The 12804-nt window shown below is 53.0% G+C and overlaps 1 protein-coding gene across 1 annotated transcript; it reads right to left on the bottom strand.

Annotated features, from left to right (window-relative positions):
* Positions 1–5212: 5212 nt before the first annotated feature.
* On the bottom strand, positions 5213–10943 carry LOC309682388 (keratin, type II cytoskeletal 79-like; the record flags this gene model as incomplete). Its single annotated transcript, XM_082496471.1, has 8 exons — positions 5213–5222; positions 6071–6291; positions 6588–6713; positions 6803–6967; positions 7311–7406; positions 8037–8097; positions 9089–9306; positions 10695–10943. The coding sequence occupies 8 exons, from the start codon at positions 10941–10943 to the stop codon at positions 5213–5215; spliced, it is 1146 nt and encodes a 381-aa protein (XP_082352597.1).
* Between the last annotated feature and the right edge of the window lie 1861 nt (positions 10944–12804).

Here is a 12804-nt window from a genome sequence, read left to right as displayed (position 1 = left end):
GCCACCTCCAGAGATGGAGCCTCCACTGCCGGAGCTGCCTCCTCCTCCATACCCTGAACCTCCACCACAGATGGAGCCACCGCTGCCAGAGCTGGATCCTCCATGACCTGAGCTTCCTCCTCCTCCTCCTCCAGAGATGGAGCCTCTCCTGCCAGAGCCACTGCCACCCCCAGAGCTCATCCCTCCACTGTGGGGACTGCATCTGCCACTGCCAGAGCTGGATCCTCCTCCATAGCTGTGGCCACCTCCAGAGATGGAGCCTCCACTGCCGGAGCTGCCTCCTCCTCCATAACCTGAACCTCCACCACATATGGAGCCACCGCTGCCAGAGCTGGATCCTCCTCCATAGCTGTGGCCACCTCCAGAGATGGAGCCTCCACTGCCGGAGCTGCCTCCTCCTCCATACCCTGAACCTCCACCACAGATGGAGCCACTGCTGCCAGAGCTGGATCCTCCATGACCTGAGCTTCCTCTTCCTCCTCCTCCTCCAGAGATGGAGCCTCTCCTGCCAGAGCCACTGCCACCCCCAGAGCTCATCCCTCCACTGTGGGGACTGCATCTGCCACTGCCAGAGCTGGATCCTCCTCCATAGCTGTGGCCACCTCCAGAGATGGAGCCTCCACTGCCGGAGCTGCCTCCTCCTCCATACCCTGAACCTCCACCACAGATGGAGCCACCGCTGCCAGAGCTCGATCCGCGTCTACCAGAGCTGTGGCCACCTCCAGAGATGGAGCCTCCACTGCCGGAGCTGCCTCCTCCTCCATACCCTGAACCTCCACCACAGATGGAGCCACCGCTGCCAGAGCTGGATCCTCCATGACTTGAGCTTCCTCCTCCTCCTCCAGAGATGGAGCCTCTCCTGCCAGAGCCACTGCCACCCCCAGAGCTCATCCCTCCACTGTGGGGACTGCATCTGCCACTGCCAGAGCTGGATCCTCCTCCATAGCTGTGGCCACCTCCAGAGATGGAGCCTCCACTGCCGGAGCTGCCTCCTCCTCCATACCCTGAACCTCCACCACAGATGGAGCCACCGCTGCCAGAGCTCGATCCTCCTCCATAGCTGTGGCCACCTCCAGAGATGGAGCCTCCACTGCCGGAGCTGCCTCCTCCTCCATACCCTGAACCTCCACAACAGATGGAGCCACCGCTGCCAGAGCTGGATCCTCCATGACCTGAGCTTCCTCCTCCTCCTCCTCCTCCAGAGATGGAGCCTCTCCTGCCAGAGCCACTGCCACCCCCAGAGCTCATCCCTCCACTGTGGGGACTGCATCTGCCACTGCCAGAGCTGGATCCTCCTCCATAGCTGTGGCCACCTCCAGAGATGGAGGCTCCACTGCCGGAGCTGCCTCCTCCTCCATACCCTGAACCTCCACCACAGATGGAGCCACCGCTGCCAGAGCTCGATCCTCCTCCATAGCTGTGGCCACCTCCAGAGATGGAGCCTCCACTGCCGGAGCTGCCTCCTCCTCCATACCCTGAACCTCCACCACAGATGGAGCCACCGCTGCCAGAGCTCGATCCGCGTCTACCAGAGCTGTGGCCACCTCCAGAGATGGAGCCTCCACTGCCGGAGCTGCCTCCTCCTCCATACCCTGAACCTCCACCACAGATGGAGCCACCGCTGCCAGAGCTGGATCCTCCTCCATAGCTGTGGCCACCTCCAGAGATGGAGCCTCCACTGCCGGAGCTGCCCCCTCCTCCATACCCTGAACCTCCACCACAGATGGAGCCACCGCTGCCAGAGCTGGATCCTCCTCCATAGCTGTGACCACCTCCAGAGATGGAGCCTCCACTGCCGGAGCTGCCTCCTCCTCCATACCCTGAACCTCCACCACAGATGGAGCCACCGCTGCCAGAGCTGGATCCTCCATGACCTGAGCTTCCTCCTCCTCCTCCAGAGATGGAGCCTCTCCTGCCAGAGCCACTGCCACCCCCAGAGCTCATCCCTCCACTGTGGGGACTGCATCTGCCACTGCCAGAGCTGGATCCTCCTCCATAGCTGTGGCCACCTCCAGAGATGGAGCCTCCACTGCCGGAGCTGCCTCCTCCTCCATACCCTGAACCTCCACCACAGATGGAGCCACCGCTGCCAGAGCTCGATCCGCGTCTACCAGAGCTGTGGCCACCTCCAGAGATGGAGCCTCCACTGCCGGAGCTGCCTCCTCCTCCATACCCTGAACCTCCACCACAGATGGAGCCACCGCTGCCAGAGCTCGATCCGCGTCTACCAGAGCTGTGGCCACCTCCAGAGATGGAGCCTCCACTGCCGGAGCTGCCTCCTCCTCCATACCCTGAACCTCCACCACAGATGGAGCCACCGCTGCCAGAGCTGGATCCTCCATGACCTGAGCTTCCTCCTCCTCCTCCTCCTCCAGAGATGGAGCCTCTCCTGCCAGAGCCACTGCCACCCCCAGAGCTCATCCCTCCACTGTGGGGACTGCATCTGCCACTGCCAGAGCTGGATCCTCCTCCATAGCTGTGGCCACCTCCAGAGATGGAGCCTCCACTGCCGGAGCTGCCTCCTCCTCCATACCCTGAACCTCCACCACAGATGGAGCCACCGCTGCCAGAGCTGGATCCGCGTCTACCATAGCTGTGGCCACCTCCAGAGATGGAGCCTCCACTGCCGGAGCTGCCTCCTCCTCCATACCCTGAACCTCCACCACAGATGGAGCCACCGCTGCCAGAGCTGGATCCTCCATGACCTGAGCTTCCTCCTCCTCCTCCTCCTCCTCCAGAGATGGAGCCTCTCCTGCCAGAGCCACTGCCACCCCCAGAGCTCATCCCTCCACTGTGGGGACTGCATCTGCCACTGCCAGAGCTGGATCCTCCTCCATAGCTGTGGCCACCTCCAGAGATGGAGCCTCCACTGCCGGAGCTGCCTCCTCCTCCATACCCTGAACCTCCACCACAGATGGAGCCACCGCTGCCAGAGCTGGATCCGCGTCTACCATAGCTGTGGCCACCTCCAGAGATGGAGCCTCCACTGCCGGAGCTGCCTCCTCCTCCATACCCTGAACCTCCACCACAGATGGAGCCACCGCTGCCAGAGCTGGATCCTCCATGACCTGAGCTTCCTCCTCCTCCTCCTCCTCCTCCAGAGATGGAGCCTCTCCTGCCAGAGCCACTGCCACCCCCAGAGCTCATCCCTCCACTGTGGGGACTGCATCTGCCACTGCCAGAGCTGGATCCTCCTCCATAGCTGTGGCCACCTCCAGAGATGGAGCCTCCACTGCCGGAGCTGCCTCCTCCTCCATACCCTGAACCTCCACCACAGATGGAGCCACCGCTGCCAGAGCTGGATCCGCGTCTACCATAGCTGTGGCCACCTCCAGAGATGGAGCCTCCACTGCCGGAGCTGCCTCCTCCTCCATACCCTGAACCTCCACCACAGATGGAGCCACCGCTGCCAGAGCTGGATCCTCCATGACCTGAGCTTCCTCCTCCTCCTCCTCCAGAGATGGAGCCTCTCCTGCCAGAGCCACTGCCACCCCCAGAGCTCATCCCTCCACTGTGGGGACTGCATCTGCCACTGCCAGAGCTGGATCCTCCTCCATAGCTGTGGCCACCTCCAGAGATGGAGCCTCCACTGCCGGAGCTGCCTCCTCCTCCATACCCTGAACCTCCACCACAGATGGAGTCACCGCTGCCAGAGCTGGATCCTCCATGACCTGAGCTTCCTCCTCCTCCTCCTCCTCCTCCAGAGATGGAGCCTCTCCTGCCAGAGCCACTGCCACCCCCAGAGCTCATCCCTCCACTGTGGGGACTGCATCTGCCACTGCCAGAGCTGGATCCTCCTCCATAGCTGTGGCCACCTCCAGAGATGGAGCCTCCACTGCCAGAGCTGCCTCCTCCTCCATACCCTGAACCTCCACCACAGATGGAGCCACCGCTGCCAGAGCTCGATCCGCGTCTACCATAGCTGTGGCCACCTCCAGAGATGGAGCCTCCACTGCCGGAGCTGCCTCCTCCTCCATACCCTGAACCTCCACCACAGATGGAGCCACCGCTGCCAGAGCTCGATCCTCCTCCATAGCTGTGACCACCTCCAGAGATGGAGCCTCCACTGCCGGAGCTGCCTCCTCCTCCATACCCTGAACCTCCACCACAGATGGAGCCACCGCTGCCAGAGCTGGATCCTCCATGACCTGAGCTTCCTCCTCCTCCTCCTCCAGAGATGGAGCCTCTCCTGCCAGAGCCACTGCCACCCCCAGAGCTCATCCCTCCACTGTGGGGACTGCATCTGCCACTGCCAGAGCTGGATCCTCCTCCATAGCTGTGGCCACCTCCAGAGATGGAGCCTCCACTGCCGGAGCTGCCTCCTCCTCCATACCCTGAACCTCCTCCACAGATGGACCCACCACTGCCGGACATGGATCCCTGTCTACCAGAGCAGTGGCCACCTCCAGAGATGGACCCTCCACCACTTTGGCTTCCTCCTCCTCCTCCACAGATGGACACCCCAGTGCCAGAACTTGATTTTCCATGACTTGTGCTTCCTCCTCCTCCCACTCCAGAGATGGACCCTTTCCCACCAGAGCTGCTGCCTCCACCATAACTCCCCCCTCCACTTTCATGGCTGCTTTTGCCTTTCACAGAGCTTGATCCTCCTCCATATCTATGACCCCCTCCAGAGACTGAGCCTCCACTGCCAGAGCTGCCTCCTTCTCCATACCCTGAGCCCCCTCCTCCTCCACAAATGGACCCACCACTGCCCGAGCTGGATCCCTTTGTACCAGAGGCGTGGCCACCTCCAGAGATGGACCCTCCACTGCTTTGGCTTCCCCCTCCTCCACAGATGGACGCCCCAGTGCCAGAACTTGATTTTCCATGACTTGTGCTTCCTCCTCCTCCCGCTCCAGAGATGGACCCTTTCCCACCAGAGCTGCTGCCTCCACCATAACTCCCCCCTCCACTTTGGGGGCTACATTTGCCACTGCCTGAGCTCGATCCTCCTCCATAGCTGTGGCCACTTCCAGAGATAGAGACTCCACTGCCAGAGCTGCCTCCTTCTCCATACCCTGAACCCCCACCACAGATGGAGCCACCGCTGCCAGACCTCGATCCCCATCCAGTGCTTCTGCCTTTTCCTCCTCCAGAGATCCACCCTTTCCTAATGCTCTTGCTGGCGCCGCCAGAGTTCATCCCCCCCTTTCCGCCTTTCAAGCCTCCAGGTCCTACTCCAAAGACTCCAGTTGCACTCGCATTGTGGTCAATGACACCTGCAAGAAATGGAAATTATGTCCACCTTATTCTTTTTACCCCCACAATTATAAGCACAGTAGATACAAGTACTTATGTTTGGTTATCATCATACCTACTGCATTGGTCATAATCTCATCTTGGAAAAGGGACAACAAGGACCTTCATTAGTAGATGTAGCTATGGAATGTTTTCTCATGTGGATCGGGCTTTACTAGGTTTTCTTTCTTTGACATGGTTTACAACTTGCTCGGTATGTGAACACTCAGTGCAGTCCTTCTTCCTTTCAGGCCAGGTTTCTCTCTCCTTTAGCTGACCTCCTATTTCCACAATTTTTAGGACTAGATCTTTTTTTTCCCCTTCAGTTCTGACCACATAGACCTATGTGAGGTGTTTCCCACTTCCTACAAATTCGGTTGAAATTAGCCAATAAGTTCCAAAGTCAGTAACTCAGTGGTGACGTAATACTGCCTATACACGTGTATTCACACACACACACTCACAAGAGACTACACTTTGCTTCGTTTCCCTAGGAAACTGAGCTAGGATCTGAGATAGGTTGTTCTGTTGGTGGGTGTTAAGTACCACAGACAACAAAATGGTATCGGTGCTCTAAAAGCAAAGGAAAACCTTGAGATACTTACAAATTGTGGCCGGTGAGCCTTCCTCTATCCTGGGAAGGAAAAATGACATTGAGATAATGCAGCCAATAAAAGTAAAAGTCAGGCTAGGCTCTATCAGCGAGCCAATGAAAGAGGTCACTCCTTCCAGGCAGGAATTCCTCCTGGAGGTCTAAGTGACAGATCAAAGAACGGGACGCTCTGCTTTGTCCAGATCCCTCTATCCAGGATGAATAGTTTGTACCTACCTGGTCTCCTCCTCCTCGAGGAGCGATCTATACATGGCAATTTCGATATCCAGAGCCAATTTCACGTTCAGGAGCTCCTGATAATCGTGTAGAAGGCGAGCCAGATCATCTTTGGCCTCTTGCAAGGCATTTTCCAAGTCCTGAAGCTTTTGCTGGCCATCCTTGATGGCAGAGCTCCCACGCTGCTCCGCGTCTTTAATGGTGTCTTGGAGACTGGCACTCTGCAGAGGGCACAAACAGAACGTGTCTACTTGGCTTCTACAGGAGTGGGATTGTCAAACCCGTCCGGCAGTTCTTGGAAATTAAAAGACCTGCCTCAGTGGCAGAACTCAGAAGATACTTTAGACTGGGGAAATTAACCCAAATTAAATCCCAACGTAGACAGCCAAAATCTAGATCTGCTTCATTTTGAAGAGAAAACATCATCCCTAGGTCTGCCTCCAAAGGGCAGGCTACGGGAGTCCCCACATAAACACAACTTAAATAGTTTAGTCACGTTGGAAAGCATCAGCTTTACCTTTTTTCTTGCAATTTCAACTTCTGGTTGTAGTCTTTGGATCTGCCTGGTGAGTTCCTGGATTTCCTTATAACTGTTCCTCAGTTGGTCGCGTTGATTCACCCACATGTTCTGAAGGTCCTGGTACTGATGCGCAGAGAAGAGAACGGACATTTTTGGTTTCTCTTCCATTGAGCAGACAGACTCACCTCCCTACTTTGTTGATGTCTACTCACCCTGCCCTGATACATGGCATCTACTTCAGCTTTGCTTCTCTGAGCGATTGCCTCATACTCCTGCCTGACTTCTTCAATGATGCCATCCATGTTCAGTTCTCTCTGGTTGTCCATGGACAGAACGATATTGGTGTTGCCAACTACTGTTTGCAGCTGGGACAGTTCCTGCAAGGAAAACACGATTTGGGGTTTTAACAGTCCAGGTCGTGTTATGAGGAAAGCAATGGCACCCTCTGGCCAGTTACTCACTGGAACTCCCCTACCTGCATCACCCAGGTCCTATTGTTCCACCACCAGTTTTAATTTTCAAGTGTCTCTTCCAGCCTTCGTGACACACCAGACCCCCTTTCCACCCACAGATTAAGAAGGACTTTGTAAGATCAAAGGCCAACGATGATCCACTCTCCACACCAGAAAATCCTGTTCAGGCAAAATTTCTGGGAACCTCCAAAAGTTGCATGGCCTTCAAGACCTGAGGGTAAGTCTTTAATCCAAGAAGCATACTCACAGCTTCATGTAAGCATCTGAGGAACTCAAGCTCCTGCCTCAAGATTTCCACCCGGACATCAAACTCCGTTTTCCCCATGTAGGCACCATCCAGTTCCTGTCAAAAATAAAAATAAAAAAATAATAATAATAAAAAAAGCACATAGGCACATTTGTATTTCTTTGATGGCAAACTCTCCACTGAAGTGCAATTCTTGTGAGATTTGGTATTTAAGGACTTCATTCTTGGAGTCAGATAACGGCCCAGGAATCTCAGATTTCATTTGAGAAGCAATTGGAACAAAGGGAAACTTTTTAACTCTTAGAAGAAAAGACTGGCTTGGAAATAAGCAAAAAAGCTGTGGCAATAAACGTGTTCCTGGAGAAAATGCAAAATGTAGAACATAATTTCATTAATTCTGCTAATAAAAAGTTGTCTAAAGTTTCTATTCGGCTATCTGAGCCATCTGTAGACATTATTTAACCCCTAATAACGATGTCTCACGTCGGTTGTGATCGAATGACGAGAGAAAGACCAGCGCTTTTTAGGTCTTCATCTTACAAAGGACCCATTCAGGCTCTAGAGGCAATTATTTCTCTCCAGTCTTGCAGTAAGAAGCTCAGGGTTTCAATGACTTCAGTTGGAGGAAGTTAAGCAAAGACCTTGCTTCTGGAAACCTCAGCAACCAGCCCGTTATTGCTCTATTTCCGAGTCTTTGATCTAGCTCGGTGTCTTGGATTACTTCACCTTTTTGAGCTCCACAAACTCCTCTTCTTTAGATGCGCGCTTGTTGATCTCCTCCTCGAATCTGTTGCAGCGGAGAAAAGAAAGAGGCAGCTCATTGCCTACCTTATTTTTTTTTTTTTTCAGTCAGTTGGATCAGAAACCAAAAGGAATCATCCTGAGGGGAATGTGTCAGATTTTCACTTAACTGCAGTTTCTGGCAACTGCAAAGACAATTGCAAACCCTCCGCGAAACTGTAGGCTAAATCGGGCAACGACACGTGATAGATATAGAGGGGTTCTAACATCCCCGTCAATTCTGAATGAAACCCCGTTTTGGACATATGTTATCTTTCGGGTGCAGCTAAGCCAGAAGAAGCGACGACTCTTCTCAACTTGACCCCACTGCTCAGCTCTGCCCCTCCCCGCTGTCCAGGTTGACCACAGCTACCAGCAGCGGTAAGGAGTCCTGGGTTACTCACTGCTCAGGGGAGGAAGGGCATGAAGGAGAACAGGAGGAGGGAATCGTAGAATACCAAGTTGGAAGGGACCTCGAGGATCATCTGGCCCAACCTTTCTTGGGAAAAAGAAAACAACCTTTCTTGGGAAAAAAAAAACCAACCTTTCTTGGGAAAAAAAAAAAAACACCAACCTTTCTTGGAAAAAAAGAAGAGTGGGATGGGTCTACAGAGCCTTTGTTTTTTGTCTTACTGTTCTGGGTTATACCCTCTCCAAATCTGCTTTAGTCTTCCAGCAAAGTCAAGTCCCACAGTGAACCTACTGCAGAGCAGTGCTATAATGGCTACAAAACTCTCGAAGGTGAGAAGCTGAGCGATGCCATCCCAGAGCACGATTATCATGGCCTTGGAAAATTCCAGGATGCCTTTTCCCAGAGAAGCTGTGGCTGCCCCATCCCTGGAGGTGCTCAAGGCCAGGTTGGACGGGGCTGGGAGCAACCTGGGCTGGGGGGAGGTGGCCCTGCCCGGGGCAGGGGGGTGGGACTGGATGATCTTCAAGGTCCCTTCCAACCCAAACCATTCTATGATTCTATGATTCCCAGACTTGTGATTATTCACCTCTTTTTATAATCTTCAACAAGCTGAAGCATGTTATACGCTTCTGGATCCAGCTGCTCCTTCTGGTTCTGGAGCGTTTCGAGCTGCCTCTGCAGGCTGCTGATGTAAGATTGGAAGAAAGAGGCGATATTTCTGCTCTCTTCTGGCCGGGCACTTTGCTGCTGCAGAAGTTCCCATTTGGCCATGAGAGCCTGGTTCTGCCGCTCAAGACATTGGACCTGAAAGGCAAAACAGAAGAGTGTCTCAACCACTGGAGAGCACTGAGGGAGACACCGCCGTCAGCGTTAGTCCCTATAGCAAACCAAATCCCAATTAATATTTCCAGCACAGTAACATCTGGAGTTTTCATCAGGTGGGACCAACTGTAGTGTAACTGGTACCAACACACCAGACAGCTTGGACTAACGTGGGGGACACCTCTTTTTTTCCCCAATTTGTTGCATAAGAAGTGTACGATTTTACTGCTGCTTCTCAAAGTTGACGATCACATCTTTGCTGGCTTTTCATCTCTTAAATGCGCCATATTTAAGGGGGCGATTGGGGTGGAGACAGACTTCAGCTGTTTCGGAAGTGCCTCAGACACATGAGAAGTGTTCACCCCCTCTCAGAAGACCGCACAGGACCGCTCTCTTCATAGACACATCTTGCCTTAGAGAAGAAGGTCAGAAAGACCTGTAACACGCAAAGCTGGTGGTTTTGGAAAACCAGAGGGATAGCATCTCTCCCACTGGGACACTGGACTGGTGGTAACCTGGCAGCTGACATGCAGAAGGGTTTTTAAAGAAAAAAAAAGTCAGAGACGCGCCTGGTTTTGAGGACTAAGCATGCTTAAAACCTCTGGATGTAACCAACACCTTTTCTGGAGGGTAATACGAGAAGTCCTTAAGTCTTCACAAGTGACAAATACTACAGGCTTCCACCCTACACAGAGACACATGTTACCACCCAAACAAAGGCACATGTGGGTGGAAGTGTTTTGGCAGCTGTTTTGTTCCTGCGTCTGTGAGTGGAACCGAAGGAGAAGGAAAGACTGGAGGCAGAGGAGAAAGTGTTCTTGTATAAACCAAGGAAAGATGTAAAGAAGAAAGATATGGGGGCCACTGGCTACCTGTAAGAGGCTAGGACCTCCAAGCAAAGAAGTCACTCTATTGGAGAGAAGAAGTCACTTAATTGGGAGAAATGCAACATTTTCCTTTGCTTGAGAAAAAGAAGCAGAACACACCAAGGATGTCCAAGTCCATCACCCATTTCTCCTGCTAGCACCAAGAATTCTCAGGCCCCAGAGTATCACCATCCACGGAAAAAAACCTTTTCCTCAGAAGAGGAGCGAGTTAACGGGTCGGTGACATCCCAGTAGTTTGCTATTGTCCTGCCACAAAAGACGACTCAGAGATACCTATCCCAGGGCTACATGCGATTCACGCGAGGGTGTTTATAGCAAGCTATTAAGATTTTCACAGCAGCGTACGGGAACCCAGCCAACGCTGGGATTTTGGGGGGGAGAAGATGCAATGTAGAGGTTTCCCCATGACTCGCACCGTCAGAGCAGCACCCCTCATGTTTCCCCCTTCCCGGATAACAGGTGAAGAAGAGAACAGGGACTCACCTTATCGATGAACGATGCAAATTTGTTGTTGAGAGCCTTAATCTGGTCTTTCTCATCCGACCGCACTCTCTGGAACTCGGGGTCAACTTGCACTTGTATTGGCCTCAGCAGGTTGGTGTTGACACGGACCTCCTCGATGCCTCTGCTAACACCAGCCTGCCCAAAACCCTGCCCGGCCCCTTCTTCCCCAAAGGCACTTCTACCAAAGCCTCCTCCAAGCACCTCCCTGCCTGAACTTCTTCCACACATGCTACCGAGCCCTGTTCCACCACCTTGAAAGGCTCCCACGAAATACCCTCTTCTACCAAAGCCCCTATCAAGATGTCTCCTACCACCAAATCCCAGGCACCTTCCATATCCTCTTTCTTCTCCTCCATAGCCTCCACCAGCAGAAACATTCCTAAACCCACCGAGGTTGTGGAGACTCCTGCTGCTATAACCATACCCATAACCACCGTATCTTTCTTCTCCTCCGTTGTCTTCACAGTGGCTTACTGCGGATGAACTTCTCCCACCACCCAGTGTGCCACAGTGAGCAGAAGAAGAACTGAAATTCCCATCCCCGAATCTGGAGAAATGTTGGCTCATAGCGTCGCTTTCAGAGCGTTCAGAGACGAGAGAGCAGGTGGGGAAGGTTGTAACACAGGAGGAGAAACGAGAGAGAAGGATCCTCAGCTCTTCTGGTGGGGGTGATGGAAGTTCTCCTTTATACGTTCTGGAGGAGTTAGTCTCCATTCCGTGGTAATTAGCAGGTCTGTTAATGTTGTTATTGGGTTTGGTTCATCAGGCAGCAATTAATGGCTGCCTGAAGAGAGGTCAGAGTAAACACCACACACCAATGGAGGAATTGTGAAAGTCCCCAAATCCTGCTTGACTCATGAGCTTTGCTCAGATGAGATTTCCTTATCTCATTAGCCTGCCCTCCATCATTAATTACAGCTCGCACAGTTATCCATGCACATTACCACGGTTTGTCCTCTCTCAAATTTCCCCACCTCTTTTGGCATTTCATTTCATGAGACACAAGGTGTTGGTGCTGTCCTCATATCGACTTGGGGGCAGCTCACCTTGCTTGACCACATCACCAGGAGAACCTGCTAGAGAAAGCAAAGACTACATCTCCCTGAGCTTCGCGTTCCCCCTTTTCTCTCATTCCCAGTAGATCCACCCATGGGTAAGTATCCCTTCTGCGGGGAGAGGGAAGGTGGTGTGACCTGGGCTTCTTGCTAATGGCTTTAAAAAAATATATATAGCTCTGCCTTTGGTTCATAAAGCTGAAATAGTGTCTAGAAAACTGAAAAAAAAAATTATTCTCTCTGTATCAATTTTAGCTTTAAATAAATGGATACAGAGTTTTAAACGGAAAAGAGAAAGCTCCGAGATAAACTTTAATCAATTCAACCAAACGTTTAACTATTAAAGATGAATAGGAGGTCACCTTAGGGAACAGATGACCCATCACTTCCCTATACCAGGACTCTTGGCCCTTCTGCTGTGACTGCTCCTGCTCTCCCATGCGGGAGCAGTTAGACCACGAACTGAAACTACCTGTTTGTGGGTCGCTGGTTTTTGAAGGCCCCACCACTGGGTAGCTGAGATACCAAACACAGAGCTGGGCTCCAAGCTTTTCTACCCAGAGTCTCCCACTGAGCGTCTGCCTGATCCATCCCTCTTTCCTCTCCTCATCTCTGTGCTGGACTCCACCTTTCCAGCCCGAGTGCAAGATTTGATGGCCATGGACTGACGAAAAGGCATTCGGGACACACGACGGCGCTGGGAGTCTTCAGCCTTGAGTAGTAGCTCAAGAAGACAACTGAGATCTGGTACACTGTCTCCAAAAGCACTGGTGGAACAATTCCCGCATGGGAAGCACCTCCCCTTCGTCCCCTGCACAACATTAGGAGGAGCTGGGCTTCACCCGAAGGGCACGCTCTTCCTTCCAAGGGGTTGGATAGAGCCGCACCATCAACCCTTCAGTTATATAGAGGTTATGTGGTCAGAGCTTCGCAATCTCCGGCTCCATTGGGAAAGTGCCTCATAAACCCCCTAAATGAAAGGTTTGTAGAGAGAGGCAAGAGCTGTTATTAGGCTGGCTGATATATCTAGAAGT

Source organism: Vanellus vanellus (assembly GCF_965231255.1).
Source record: "Vanellus vanellus genome assembly, chromosome: 28".
Classification (NCBI taxonomy): domain Eukaryota; kingdom Metazoa; phylum Chordata; class Aves; order Charadriiformes; family Charadriidae; genus Vanellus; species Vanellus vanellus.
This window is presented reverse-complemented; position numbering and strand designations above follow the sequence as displayed.